The sequence below is a fragment of the Ceratina calcarata genome, unplaced genomic scaffold, assembly GCF_001652005.2.
Source record: "Ceratina calcarata isolate Rehan_Ccalc_2016 unplaced genomic scaffold, ASM165200v1 scaffold896, whole genome shotgun sequence".
NCBI classification, from domain to species: domain Eukaryota; kingdom Metazoa; phylum Arthropoda; class Insecta; order Hymenoptera; family Apidae; genus Ceratina; species Ceratina calcarata.
This window is the reverse complement of record NW_017180324.1, coordinates 1-15,723: the sequence shown is the minus strand read 5'-3', so window position 1 is coordinate 15,723 and position 15,723 is coordinate 1. Positions and strand designations below refer to the sequence as shown.

Below are 15,723 nucleotides of genomic sequence, written 5' to 3'. Positions count from 1 at the left end.
TCCCGTTGGATCGAAATTACGAGCACTCAACCCTTTTCTGGACGAGAAGTCCGTTCTACGGGTCGGTGGACGCTTGAGGCACTCCATCATTCCATGGGAGACGAAATTTCCAATCATCTTGCCGAAACATTATGTGGCAACGTTGATTATACGGCAAAGTCACCTGGCTACATTGCATGGAGGAATGCAAGCTACGATTCATACTGTGCGTCCACGATTTTGGAATCTGGGATGCAGAAATGAGACGCGATCGGTGATTAATAGATGCATACGATGTACACGTTAGCGGGCTGAGCCATCGGTACAGATAATGCAGGATCTAATACCGGAAAGGTGCCGACCGACGAGACCGTTCACTAATTGCGGCGTCGATTATGCCGGACCTTATCACGTCCGAGATTCTGCAGGCCGAGGAAAGACGGCTCACAAGGCGTATATTGCCGTATTTGTGTGCTACGTAACACGAGCAGTCCACATCGAGTTGGTTCACGATTACTCGACGAATGCGTTCTTAGCAGTCTTCGATCGGTTTGTATCGAGACGCGGAGTTCCTGTCTGCGTACTTAGCGACAACGGAACAAATTTCGTCGGAGCGAGTCGAGAATTGGTACGAGAATTCCACCGATGCTATACTTCTGCGTATCGAGATGCGTGACCGATGCAGCGAACTAGGAGTGATATGGAAATTCAATCCTAGCGCGCCTCATTTTGGCGGAATGCAAGAGGCCGGCGTCAAATCGGTAAAGCATCACCTGAAGAGAATTATGGGAGACTTCACTCCTACAGGAGAAGAAATGCAAACTCTGCTTTGCAAGATCGAGGCCACGTTGAATTCCTGCCCGATCTCTCCTCTGAGTGAAGACGCAGACGATTACGCGGTCCTTACGCCAGATCATTTCCTCGTAGGTGGACCGCTGAATGTACTCCCTAAAGAATCCGTGGAAATTGAGAAGCTCACGCGTTTGACACGCTGGCGAGCGGTTGCAGGACCCGGAGCCTAGTAAGAGGTCGCGTTTGAGTATTATTCTCCATAGTAAGTTCTAGTTATGAGGCGTTCGAGTGCGACTTTGTAAGTCGCACAGGCCTCCTTTCTAGATACATGCCTATGCTCCTTGCCCGCCTTTTTGTAAGGGGAACAAACACGAGGTTTGTCCTTGTGTTGGCAGGATGCAAGGGTATGGAATTTTTCGGCGCAGTGACCGCATACCTCATCCGATCGGCAGTATTTCGCCACGTGTCCAAATGCTTGGCACTTGAAACAGTGAGGAACCTGGATGAAGTCCTCAAATCTGAGGGACCTCCGTCCAATATACACCCGATTAGCGTTCAAATTTGCTCGCCTGAGCCTGGAACGAATCTCGGGACTCACTTTGAGTACCCAGTTGACGGCCTCCGTTTTGTCCTTGGTGTGATACGAGAATCTCACCTTCAGACCGCAGGACACGTCCTTCTGGGACAGGTCCGCGAGGTTCTGCTTCCAGATCACCAAGGCGACTTCCTCCTTCTTTGTGGCCTTAGGAACGTCGTACACAATGAGTGTAGGCTTCCTTTTGGCCTGAAGGGTAACGGAATGGCCGGATTGTTTCAATTTTTGGTTTCCGGTAAAAGCCGCCAGATCCTCTTTGCGCTCGGTCTCAATTGCCACACCTCCGTTTTGTATAGGCCAAATGGACTTGACGCGGATCTGCGCCTTCACCGGCTTAACCGATTCCAGGACAGCTTGCTTAGTCGCCTTGCTGTCCTGGTTCTTCCCCTTGGGCGGATTCACGCGCACCATACTACGTGGAGGCTGAACCGACCATGGAGTTACTTTCAAGGTGCCCACCTTCACCATATCGGTGTAGGTGACACCGTGCTCCGCAGTCCTTCTGGCCGTCGCCGGCCGCGAAGTAGTTTTGAGGCTTCGGACTGCGCTCTCGACGGCCGCTTGAGAGCGTTGGACGTCTCCGCGAGCCATCGCCAACTGTCCCTCGAGGTAGCTGTTCCGGAGAAGCAGCTCCTGGACGAGTCGGCTGAGCGAGCCGGCACCCTCGAGAATTTTCGACCCTACCTCTTTGCTGACCTTAGATTCAGATCGTATGCAACAAGTTTGCAGGGCCGACATCTCGGTGTTGGCGTCCTCCCTGATTTTCTCAAGGAGACGCCACTTGGGAACGGGTATCGCCGGCCTCTGTGCCGGCGACGCCTTCTCCTTCTCGTTCGAATTGCCATTACTGGCTCTACTTCGCTTTTTGGTGACAGTTTTCCAACCGTCACCAGATTGGCCATCGGCGCTCCCGGCTGCCAGTACAGCTTTTGGAGCGTCGACATTTGAAGAGGCTTCGGAACTCCTCGAACCCTTCGTTTTGGTGCCGGCATTCGACCCTCCGACGCCCTTTCCAGGGGCGGGCTTCTTTGCCGGCGTCGACGCCTTGTCCTGTCCAGCCGCATCATCGGCAGCAGAAGAGGACTTGGCGCCCTTTTGACCGATCGTGCCCTTCGACTTCCCTTTCGGGACATGGGCTTTCCCGGTCTTCGAGCTGTCGCTGGCCTCTTTCCCGCTCGTTGGGCGAGAACATTGGCCCGTGACCTCACTCCTCGGTGTTTCCACCTTGGAGTGGTTGAACGGATTCGGATCCGGTGAGGACCTTTCGGTCCCACCTTTCTCCTCCTCCGCCTCTGGGATGGAGGCTAGGCCGCTTGTAGCCGCTTTCGCCTCCTTCGATGTCTTTTTGCACTCCAACTTATGGAGCACTACTTCGGCCTTTGGTATTTTTGTTCGAGTATCCATATCAATTGTTCAACTGCGTCCCTCCGTTGCCCTCCCCGGACCCTCAAATGGAACCCGGCATCCGCCGGGTCAGGACATAACGAGGGATATAGTCCGCTGACCTGGGCCGACAGCATCTCCGCTGATTCCCAGGCCCGCTTCTTCGCCCGACAGAACGCGAGTCTGAACTTCCAAGCGTTCCAAGCCGATTGACTAGGCAAAGGGCTCTTTTCTCGCCTAGCCGCCCGTCTATCAGGGATCTCGTGTCCATCCGTACACGCCGGAAAGTGGGGACGACGCGACCATGGTGGGGACCAATAGTTGGTGGGGGTATGCACTGATTTTCACGGTACCGCTGCGGAGAGCTTCGCGAACGCGCATGAGCACGCATGAGGGGAATAGTAGTGGGGATCGAAATACGGGCGAAAAANATGTGGGATTTTTACCCACTAAAACCCCTCCGGTGGCCCTCCGCCTCGCCCTTAGGGGGGCACCGGGATCGCTAAAAAGCATACTACCGGTACCCCCCTGGCGAGACAGCCCACCCCTTTTACATGGGGGGGTGGGCTCCAATCCCTGGGGGGCATTAAGTCCCCCCCTGAATCGCGCGAAAGTAGGGCCACACTACTGCGCCGCACATTCCGGGGTCGCCATAACATGACGGTCTGGGCCCCCACCCTGACCGCCGGCGACCCCCGCGGTGCCCGTGCATCTGCGATGCAACAAAGTGCATCCCATCTGCACGGGCACCGCGTATACTCCGCGCCCCGGACACCCTGTCCGGGACGCCCAGGGGAGGAGACAACGCTCCACCCCACCTACGTACCCGGGGCATCCACCCCAGGCACGAGGAAGGGGGAGTCAATATGTCTCCTCCCTCGTCCAACTGGCCACCTACAGCGGTGGCCGGGGAGACTTCCGGGTCTCCCCACCCCAAAAAAAAAACGAAAGAGGGCCCCATGCCCTCCTTCCAAACCGACAAATGAAGGAGGGCATTAGGCCCTCCCTCGCCTCCTTCTCCTACGAGCAGGGTCCGCGGCTTCGCGGGCCCTCTCCGCCGCCTCCTTCTGCGAGATGACAGACTCGCAGAAGGTGACGGCCGCCTTCCAAGACCTCTCGCTCGCAAGCATGGCCCTCACCAATGCTTGCAGCGAAAGGTCTCTCCCGACTGCGCGAACGAGGACATCGCGCTCAACACTCCACGCTGGACAGAACTCCAGCGTGTGTTGGGCGGTGTCCTCGCCGTGCCCGCAGTGGTGGCACACTGCCGTCACCTCCCGCCCTATACGACACAGGAACTCACCGAAGCAACCATGCCCGGTGAGCACCTGCGTCAGGTGACTGATCAGGAATACGACGCGTGGGATTATGAATACTGTAGCGTTGATACAATCAAATATTGCCCGATGATAGTCGGCGTGCCAGATGAACTGGCTAAAAACATCACGAAAGCTGGCGGACCAGTGATGTGGTTTAGAGAAGTTGAAAAATACATGTTGGATGAGCCTACAGTGACGTATGCCAACCAAGCCCCCATGCTGGGCTTTGTGGATAGCTCTTATATCCGTCGAAATATTTGTAGGATTAAGATAGAAATTAGCAATCAGACAATTGTTAGGGAGAAAGCAGGCGACATATTAATCAAGACGCCTATTACACATGTGCTAGAAGCTTGCAGCGTCTTAAACCAATTTTTATGTCGGCATGGGTTTCAAGCGATATCATACTTAGGTGATCTTTTAGCATTAACAAGGGACCCTTGCCAAGATGCGGAAAAGTTGTTTTTGGGATGTGATATGGCTAAAACGCCCTGTTTATTGTTCATTAGCGATAATCATGGGGAGCTAGCCGAGCTCCAGAATTGGTTTTTAACTCAAGAGCCAGAGCTACATAAAGCGGTTATTCCAAAAAATAGTGTTATAATTCATCCCGATTGGGCGACAGGCGCTGCCAGATTAAGAGCAGCAATCGAACAGGATGTAACATTATGCTCTCTAGTTGGCTGGAGGAACGTCCAGACTGTAGAGGTCAACGAGTTACCTTTCCATCGAGACCAGGTTGCTTGTGAGGTTGGCAATGCCGAAGAGATCTGGGATGTACAGCCTGGTGAATATTGGCTAGGAGAAATTATATCAGCCTTGGATGCAGGGTGTTGTTTCGGTGACACTGATGTGATGGTTTCATCTTATCACGTAACCTACGGCAATCAGGTCACTCTCACACGCGCAGGGATGAGTTTTACATGGGATAAAATATTCCATTCATCCGCTGATGAGGATCTAGTCATATATGGCAATAAAGCATTTAAGATGGCCAGAGCCGAAAAAGGCGAAATTCTATGTGTTGTGTGTCCATCTAGGAGAGTTGGCCAATATATGTTGGTAGAATCCGCACAAGTGTCTTACGACACAAGAGAGGGAGCTGTATTCTATGAGATGAGACCTATAACAGTAGATGTGACGTACAATTTCGTTAAGGCCAGCAAGTGGAAAGGTGTAGCGGGAATGAGTGGTTGCCCAATTTTTAATTACAAAGGGGAGATAGTTTCCATCTACGGATTAGGCAAAATTGAGAGTAGGCGTATCCTTAGTAGTCAACATGTTGTTGACGAAGAAGAGAACGTTGCAATGACAACATTGGCGCCAGACGTGTCGGTCGAAGCCGTGCCCGATAATTTTTTCAAAACTGCTGTAGCTGACTTGATCGGCAATGAACTTGAAAATGGTAATATGTATTATCTACTGGAAGCCCCTACAGGTTCTGGAAAAACCATGTCCTTTACGTCTAATTTAATTGAATCGGCGAGTAATGACTGTAAAATATTCCTGTTGCAACCAACAGTAGCGGCTGTCAAGTCTGCATTCCACCGAATATGTGAGATATTAGATACAAATGGCATAGGTGGTATCAACTACAGCATTGAATATGTGGTAGGACAACAGCATGAGGATAGCACCGAAATTTCAGGATATGGTTGGAAAAAATTGATGATCATGACCTATGGTGCAGCCCTCAGAAGAACACACCTTATAGAATCTCAGGCCGATTACGTTCTATTGGATGAGATACATTGTAGATCTGATCCCACTGTAATAGCGGGGGATTTGCAGTTTACTAGAGCAGGCACTCGATATAAGTGTGTTCACTTAACAGCCACGGTGTTGACCATGAATAGAGCCCAAAGGTTGGCAGAGGGCCTCGACATCTCAAGCACTAGGTTTGAAATCAAAGAGAATGTTAAAATAGAGCCTGCCGCGAAAGGCGAAACCACCGATTCAAACTGGCTGGTTATACCACCGGGAGTGATAGAGACGAAGTTAGAAGGATATTCAAAAGGCTACAAGATACCGATGGATTTGATTTCATCGGGGAGAATTATATTTTTTCTTGCAACTAGGAGTGACTGCGATGAACTGTTATCATATTCAAGCAGGAATTGTGGCCCGATAAGACAATATCTTTCTATCCACGATGGTACTTCTTTTAACCTAAATGAAATGTCCAACAATTGTTGGTGCTTTTGCACCGATATAGTTGGACAAGCTGTCACAATACCAGGTTGCCGAGTCGTGGTTGACTTTCTTGAAGAAATGAAACCGAAGACTGTCTTAGTTAGTGGGGATGGTTTAATTTACTGCTATACTCTGGAACGACGAAGAATTGGACAATCGACAGCCAAACAAAGGAAAGGGAGAACGGGAAGAGCCAACGTTGGTTGGTATGTGGCGCCTAGAGGTATTGCGGCAATTACAGACTACCCAGTCGACAAGAGAACGGCTGCCACAGCGATGCTACAACTAGAGATAGAAAGGAGACTAGATTGGAATGATATCGAAAAACATCACGATTCAAACTTATCTAGATTGCTTAAAGAACTATCCTGGATGCTGTCAGGCGAGTTAAGTAAATTGGCATGGTGGAAGAGAGCCATAGAGCAGCTTGAGAATCACAGAGATGTACAGTTATATCCCGGGAAAAGAGCGATCAGTAGCAGTCTCGCTAGGAAGTTAGACTACATTAAAGATGCGAATGGGGATCTGCTATATCTCTATTTGACGCCAGTAATTAGCAATGAATTAGTATTATTTACTTCTTCTGAGCACGAAAGGGCTCGAACGTCTGGAGGAGCCAGTGACAACGATTGGTACGCAGGAATGTATGATTTTTGCTATAAGGTCGAACTGGAAAATCAAAGGTGTGAAGTTTTGCTCGATGTCGGCTTTCAAATTGAGAGCTTCCTTGAAAGCGTTGGATTAACCGAAGAGGTCAGCTTTGAGTTGTACAACAGAGTGATAGTCTCTCCTTCCATTTCAGGCTTAACACACCATAATGCTGCTGGCTTAATAGGAGGAGTTATAGTTGCAACTGGCGCTACTGCCGTTATGCTAGGCTCAATCTACCTGTGATGTTTCGCGGGAAAGCGAAGGATCGATGGAGATCTGGAACGTAATTGTAATTCGGATGCGTAATCTTACACCATACTTTAATAGCTGGTTAACAATGGCTGCGTATGTATATCTTAACTGTGTATCTCGTACTGCGTACTTCGGTAACACTTTCTCCACACACTTTGTACATCCTGCGTACGCCTTATATATCTATCCGTAATGTACATCTCGCTATCAGCGCCGTACACCGTTTGTACCTAATTCCTAATTACCGCGCCCTATTCGAAACTCTTATTTTAATGTATATACAACACTACCATTTTGCCATTAAGAACATAAGCAGGCATGTCTCCAGAGTTTTTCCTTTTAGGAAGACTTACAGTGCCAGTCATTGCAAATTTTTAGTTGACCACAGTAACGTAGACATTGAAATGACGAATGCGGCAAGAACTTTCGCAGATCGTGCGATAGAAGCAGCTATTAGACGAAAGGACCAGTTCAAAGCATGGATCAAATACACCTTGTTGCCGATACAGGATGTTCAACATTCTGTTGGACTTCCCAGCCTAGTGGCAATATATGAGACCGTCAAGGCTTTCTTAATGAATAAGTGGGCGTTGGTGCCAGCCACATATCATGTTGGGGCTTTTCCGTCATTAAGTACGATCATGGGGGCGACCTGGGTTGGTGCTACTTTCATACAACTCGAGAAAATATTAGGCAGATCAATAGCGACCACCTTGTTAGCCATATTAAATGGCTTAGTCGTCCATTTTACAACCTTGCCACTAGCGATTGCTAGCTGCGTAGCCCAGGTTGTGGGATTTACGATGAAGGGCATCCTATCGGGTGCGATTGTTGATTATGACGCATATGGAATGCCCGTTAAAAGTTCTGATAGGGCGTAGGACCTGATATTTGGTTGTGCTAGTGGCATCGGCATAGGCTATATAATTAAGAATCAGTTGCTCGTGGCTTCGCAAGTATTATGCAACACGCCAGTTGTATTCAGTGTAGTCAGCGCAGGACTAGGTGTAGGCGGTAGCAGAAGCACCTTGTTCGGTGCGACGGGAGATGCGATCGTGTTGCTAAAACAAGTTTACCTAATATTTGCTAGGGTTCAGGATGGAGTGTTGCCCTGGAATTCCCTAGGAGCCGCTATTAGCGCCGCCCTTCAATCGATGTCGCTCGACTTGACCACCGGCATGTTAATAGTCGTCGTAGCCCTCGGATTATTAGCCATTAGGACAGGGTTGAAAACAATGAAGTTTCAAGCCGGTTTATCGAGTAAAAGTGCGAGGCCAGCGGATGGCACTAACGCCTACGTAGAAGACTATTTTGGCAATTGTGACCATTTTGCTCTCAATGTATTGTGCACCGGAGCTGTTTTATCCAGTCCAAGTTCGATTGCGTCCATAGCCATAGCATGGATAGGCAATTGCGCAAGAAGAGGTCAGATCAACAGACAGTGCTTCGATGATGCCTTCCAAGCTTATGCTGGTGTGCCAATAGCGTTAGCAATAATATCGGAGGGTGTCGTGTACTTGAGTAATCAAGATAATCGAGAGCGGCATTCGTTGGATTTTTTGACGCTTACACTAGGCATTCCCAGTTTTTTAGCGGGAGTATTTGGATGCATTTACTGGGCCAAAAACCCCACTATTGTCCATGCTATCTCGGATGTCTGGAACAACATTAAAGCTTTTGTGCGGTTTATATGGAACAAAACCAAGGAAGGTTTTGGAACCATAGCCACTAGCATCGGAGGCAAGATAGGCGAAGGCTTAATGACATCAGTGCTTGGGAATTTACCGAGTTGGTGTAGGCCTAAATCTGAAAACTTGGTCATGACAGAGCATTTCTCAATGGCTCGGTGTGAACCAGCTGAAGTGAACGATTGGTTCCTATCACGCGTGCAGTCAGGAACTATGAGTATAATAGAAAGGTTGCATTATTCGAGACCAATCTCAAAACATGATCGATATGGCAATGTTTTGCCATTAAGTTTTTTGAGGTTCTCACGCGACTCAGGTCATGGACTGTCTGTTTGTAGGTCCTATGACTCACAAGTACCATTTGATTTCCTATGCATGACGGCAGAAGATCTGCGTTCCATAGTGCAGTGTTTTGCCGCAAATATAGAATTGGTCAACTGTGGCATTAAACTAACAAGAGGTGACTGTAAAATAGACGTTGAGATGTCGTACAATGATAGCGTCGCTGTCCATTTCGTTCACGTTTGTAAAAAGTTTTTCACATTTAGTTTCATGTTGATTGGAACTCGCGCGGAAAGAGGAAGCAAAAATTACATTTTAGCTTATCGAGCTCCAGAAAAATTGTTGGACGTAATATTCGAAAAACTATCCTGCTTACACCCCGCGATTGAAGCCGTGTCTGGCCCTTACACTAATTGCGAGCCAAACGAATTAATGGCTGAAACGAATCATGTCTGCAATTGGGACAGCCATGGGGTTTTACTATCTTGGCAGAGGTTTACCACCGCGGCGGTGTTGGGAGTGCTGGACAAAGCAGCTAATATTTTTGGCCTAATATCCAAGATTAGAGAAAATTCGTTCGATCTTGGCTTAATTCCAGAAGAATGGTGTAGCACGCCCGATGAGTTAACAACGAATGAGTGGTTGTTGTACCAATGGGTTTTATGGTCACACTGTGAGAGTGGTGTGCTAATAGGCCATCCAATTGATGAATTAGAGATGGAAAAACATCTTCCAGCCCGAATTCTGGATTGTTGCACTCACAAATGGAGGTTGGTGCCCTCAGCGGCAACAATGGACTCAAACCTACATAGAAATATTAAATTCAATGGAGGTAGTGTTAGTTTCGTTAGGGCTAGTGACGCTGGCGACCCCGCCTTCAGACAAAATGAGCTAGGTTTTTTTGGCATTGTTAACTTAAACTGCGGACTGGATGCGACGGAGCAATGGATACATTGCGCGTGGTGGGCCGGATTAAATGTTTACTATACATTTAACGATAGAATCTACTTAAGCACTGTAGGTGGATACTGCCTATGCAGTGTACTCATCTTGGCCGATAGAGGGAACACATGTTCTATGATGTTCACGCCTTGTGACCGTCATGCCGATAGTTGGTCCGTCGTGGAAGGCGATGTCGCTTTCCAGGATGTTTATTTGAGAAAGACGTCCTTCAGCGAGGCGACCACCAAGAAATTGAATAACTTACTTCATAAATGGTATGAAGTTAATCCCTGGCGAAGTACGCTTAGTTGTAAAGATGACGTCAGTGTAGTAAACAATAGCTGGCTGCCTAGATTTAACATCTGGCGAGATGAAAGAAAAGATTTAGTTTATCACAATGAAAGTATTTTAAGTGATATAGTTGCAGCCATCGGAAACGTGTACGACGCGATTAGGAGTAAGGAAGCTTCTACAGGTTCAGCGAAACACATGCTGGATGAGTGGAATGCCACTTTGGTCTCTCAACGTATCTCCAGTGAGAGACAATTGCTGGACCGAATGGTTGAGGAACAATTGCCCTTCTCACCCGAAGAAGAAGATCAAAGCGTAGTTGTTAAGCAAAAACACCTACAGGGCTGGGATAAACCCAACGTGGTAATGAGTCCGCGGTGGGATTGGTTGCCAGCGAAAGCCAACTATTCAGTAATCGGGCATGCTTCAATCTCGGACGTCATCAATGCGGGAAAAATAACAAATAAAATGGCATCACGCCTCAACTATGCGGCGTGGGAAAACTATGAAAAACTAGGCAGGGTAGCTCTACCTAGGAGGAGCTCCCATGGTGCTGCATACGTTAGCAGGGGAGGCTTCAAGATGCAACAATTGCACGAAAGCGACACTGGCTTCTTTGAAGATGTCAGAGTCGTATTAGATCCATGCAGTGGTGTTATGTCCTTAGGCAGCAGGACATACTATTAATTTATTCTTAGGAATGTTAATTACTTTAATATGAGAACAATCTTCTTGATACTNATTATATTTATTTTATCGCATTTATTCGCGAAGTGGTTCGTGTTACCACATCTATAACAATAATTCTTGCCGGTATTTCCTGCATTGGCAGTGGAATTATTTTTTGTAAAATTAAAATTTACATTTCTTTTTGTAGATTGTTTATTTGTATTTTTGTATTTTGAAAAATTCCTCTTTTCTTTAGTATTGATTGTATTTACCGTACTTTTTTGATGAATTTCAGCCGCATCTTTCGCAGATAATTCCATTGCAACTGCAGTTTCAAGCGCGTTTTCGTATGTTAATTTTTTTGTTTCTAATAAACGATTTTGAATACGCTCGCTACGTAATCCGAATGTAAATTGATTTCGCAAAGCTGTATTTAAGTATGTACCGAAATTACAATTTATCGCAAGTTTTTGAAGCGCGGTGATGAACTCCTGGGCAGACTCACCTTCTTGCTGCTTACGTTGGTGGAATCGGTAGTTTTCTGCGATTTCCAGTGGAGCAGGACTGTAATATTGCTTCATTATGTTGACCAGTTCCTCGTAGGATTTGGACGTAGGTTCCTCCGGAGCTACTTTGTCACAAAGTATGTCGTATGGTTCTGCTCCCATGTAGTGAAGTAGGTATTGCTTCTTGGTTGCTTCTGAAGTGACGTGGAAAATCTCGTACGCTCCTTCCAGACGTTTAACCCATCGATCCCAGCGAAATTTCGTATTGTCATACGGTTCAATCGTAAAAACTGTGCTGATCGATGTTGATGTGGCCATGATTGTAGTAGATGTAGTCTCGGTTGTTTCCGGCATAATATACGCCGATTATTTGTAGTACGTATTAATAACGTAGTTTTTATTTTGCGTAAATTCGTAATATCCTCGTCGCCACTGTTATGTCCTTAGGCAGCAGGACACACTATTAATTTATTCTTAGGTTAGAGAAGAGGAATGTTAATTATTTTAATATGAGAACAATCTCCTTGTTACTGTACGGCTCGAGGGCCAGTCGGCTTCTGCCCTCACTCGCAGCTCTCGAATCCCCCGATTCCCGAACTCTCGCACACGTCACATGATCGCAACTTATTATACATATGTATACCACGCTACATGTATACGCTTATACCTAGCTCACTCTAACAAGTGGTTATGGCGGCTTCGCAGAATACTACAGTTACGCAATGCAAAAGAAAGCAGCTAAGGTCTATATCATGTCATCATTATACGAAAAGGGACATCGCGTGCCGATAGGAGAGTTGAGACAATCAACCCGCAGCAACGTGGATATTATAAGTGCCACCAGTGTCGAACATGGAGATAAGGGTAATATCAAAGATCCTAGATGTAGCGCAAGGCTCAAGGAGATGTGTAAGAGGCTGGGTGGAGTTGACCTAATCATAGTTGACGCGGGCGAGTACAGCGATGACGGCATTAAGAATCACAACTTTTGGTTTAAGAAAAACAAAAATAAAATTGATTTTTGTACAGCAGTTGTTAACCTTTTCGGGTCGCTAAATAAAGGTGCGAAAGCACTTATCAAAATTAATGGACTCTGGCACGGTGTTGTCCAATTAGTTCACATGCTTTCGAAGGACTTTAGTAAGATTAAGGCGATTAAGCTTGGAACAACGAGCTTATCAAGCCCTGAGTGGTATATGCTTTTGGAAGGTTTTTGTAGCGCTAAAGCAAGTCTTGATAGGTATACAAAATTAATAGGCACCATATGTGACGAACAGCAATACCACTATTTGCTTATGCAACAAATCTTGCGAGTTAAAGGCAGAGGGTGGAAGGTCAAGAAGAGGGCAGATTGGTTCACACCGGGGTCAGTAGCCAAAGTCTTCGAGATCAAAACGAGAATAGATGATAAGCCAGTTGGCGTCAGCGTCAATATTGAAGCACCCGAAGGTAAGCTTTCGGAAGACTGGGACCCCTGTTGGGACGAACGCTGTAAGGAGTTCACCGAGGAATTACGCAAAAAACGCTTAAGGTGGACCGAAGACGCAATAAGAGATAGTGACTTTATGTGCGGAATTGGGACCATAACAAGGAAAAGGAGATCCCAAGAACACCCGAAACGGTTTAATTGCCGAGTTCGAAGACAAAGTATGGGGAAGAGACGACCGCAATAGCACATTCTGCCATACCCAGAATACTGAGAAGTGGAAAAGCGCGTCAATCAAGAAAAGGTTGGATGTCAACCCTGGCCACATGGATCAGGGCGCGTTACGTAAAATCTATAGAGCAATGAAGTTATTGACCAGCTAGTACGGGGAAAGCCTTCAAGGAAAATGCAAGGTTTTGTCAAAAGACGAAGTGCTAACGATGGTCAACCGACAAGGGAGCACTGGTGCTCTGGATGAAGGCCACACGCTTGCAGACTATATCGAGAAAAACCCCGATTGGTACGAAAGATGTATTGCTATGATATCGAGGTGGCAAACTGGCAGGCATTGTTACGGTTATTTCACCTGCCGACCCAAAAACGAACCCAAACAAAAGAAGTGCGTTAAGGAAGGAAAAATCATCGTAGAGCCCGGTGAACTCGATGAATACACCGAGCAGGGACATAGGTTTATCCAATTTGCTGATGCCCAAACCAGGCTTGCGCATTATGTCCTGATAGGAGACATGCTGCAGAAATCAAGCAAACAAAAACTGTATAAAGGCACCATCAACGGTACTCCACCCATGTATGTGGGTAGAGTGATGAAGGCCATTTGGGACCTGAATTCGCCAGAAGAGAATAGAGACAACGCTCACGCCGACATTTCAGTCATCAAGGTTGACGGCAAGAAACTGGGCACCGACCCTGCAGCCGTTTGCTTGGATTACAGTGGTTGGGATACCACGGTCACATTGGAAGAAAGACTGATAGAAGCAGACGATGTTGCTTCTTATTACCCCAAGGAGATGCGCACCGCAATAATGACATATTTCAGAGACATGTCTTGCCCGATTACCGTAGACGACGAAGGTAACACCTGGCTAAGAGCTGGACAGAGGGGGAACGGGGAACTCATGACGTCGATCGGCAATACCAAATTGGTTGCTGCTAATACTGCGGTTGCCGTATCTGAGGCCACTGGCCTCTCACTGGAGGAAGTGTGTGAGACTATTGCTCGAATTAAATATTTGATTGGACTCAAAGCAAATGAACCAGTTTATAAAGTCGTGGAAATCACAAGATTAGGGCAAATGAGTGACGGCGACGATACGTTACTGATCTGCAACTTACCTTATGCTAGAGCCATAGTAGATAACATCGAAGAGTCATTAAGCTTACAAAACAAAAAGATTAGAAGCGGGCAAGAGGGAGGCGCAAAATTATGTTACAATTTCGACGATATTGAATTCTGCAGTCATAGTTATGGTAAAGTGTTCATCCGAGATAAAACTTGGTGGCTGCCTCTAAGGCCCATAAGCGACATATTGTCCAAGATGAGGTTGACACTAAAAATTAACACATCAAAATGGAGGCCTGATAATAAAGAATGTTTCGAAGTGACTAGATCCAAGATACTGAGCTATCTATTGCTTTATCCTCACATACGGTCCATAAGGTATCAATACCTCAGCCTACTAGCAATAACGGGTGACGGGACAATTAAGTGGGGAGAGTTTATACGGAGGTGGGAGTGGTGCGAAAATTTATCTAATATGACAGCGTCACGAGCATTGTACAGTGTATATAGNATTACAAGAAAGAGATAAGTCAATTATTAATATTGAAAAGAAATAGTTCTTTAACAATGCGAGCTTGTAGGATTAACGTGCGCGAATATATAGGCTTAATGTTTAAGATGATGATCTATTTTAATATTAAAGATACTAATGTTGTATGCATGGATGAGAGTTATGCCAAGTTCTTTTGCAATTATGTAATAACTGATAGATACGCTGAGAGAGATAAGCAGCGATACATAGAAAACAATTCGAAACTTAAATTCTGTTTTGATCAATTGATTGATGCTACGATTCAAGGATCGGGGCATAAAGGTTTTAACCAATCAGTTAAAAGGGTTATTGATGAAGAAAATCGAAGATTGAAAATATTGTGAAGCAAATGTGGCTTAGGAGGTTTTTAATTTAGGTTAGGGAGAAGTGGAAACGTTCATAATAGTTCCCCTTCTTAGGTTAAGTCAAGCCTAATAAGAAGGCTAACCTTTTTTTTTTTTTTGATGACGGAGGGGAAATCTTTCAAAGATACCCTTCCTCCCCTGGGGGTGGGAGAAAGGGTTATGTGGGATTTCCACCCACTAAAACCCCTCCGGTGGCCGTCCTCTTCGCCCTCAGGGGGGCACCGGGATCGCTAAAAAGCACGAAACCGGTGCCCCCCTGGCGAAACAGCTCGCCCCCTAAGGGGGCGGGATCCAATCCCTGGGGGGGGCAGGATGCCCCCCCGATAACACGCGCAGAAGGCGCCGCGACGCAGTGGGGCCACACCACTGCGCCGCACATCTCGGGGCCGCCATAGACAGACGGTCAGGGCCCCCACCCTGACCGTCGGCGACCCCCGCGGTGCCCGGGCATCTGCGATGCATCAAAGTGCATCCCATCTGCACGGGCACCGCGCATACACCGCGCCCCGAACAACGTGTTCGGGGCGCTCGGGGGAGGAGACACCACCACCCCCGCCG

At 47.1% G+C, this 15,723-nt stretch overlaps 1 protein-coding gene across 1 annotated transcript; it reads left to right on the top strand.

Annotated features, from left to right (window-relative positions):
- Positions 1-310: 310 nt before the first annotated feature.
- LOC108631382 (uncharacterized) lies at positions 311-1,001 on the top strand. The gene is made up of 2 exons (XM_018035232.1): positions 311-457; positions 516-1,001. Exons 1-2 carry the CDS (start codon positions 311-313, stop codon positions 999-1,001), a joined length of 633 nt encoding a protein of 210 aa, XP_017890721.1.
- The last annotated feature ends 14,722 nt before the right edge of the window (positions 1,002-15,723 follow it).

Excerpts from the sequence above, each read along its gene's own strand:
- LOC108631382 (XM_018035232.1), top strand. The coding sequence starts at position 311 with ATGCAGGATCTAATACCGGAAAGGTGCCGACCGACGAGACCGTTCACT. Across the intron at positions 458-515 it reads TTGCCGTATTTGTGTGCTAC|CAGTCTTCGATCGGTTTGTA; the intron begins GTAACACGAGCA and ends ATGCGTTCTTAG.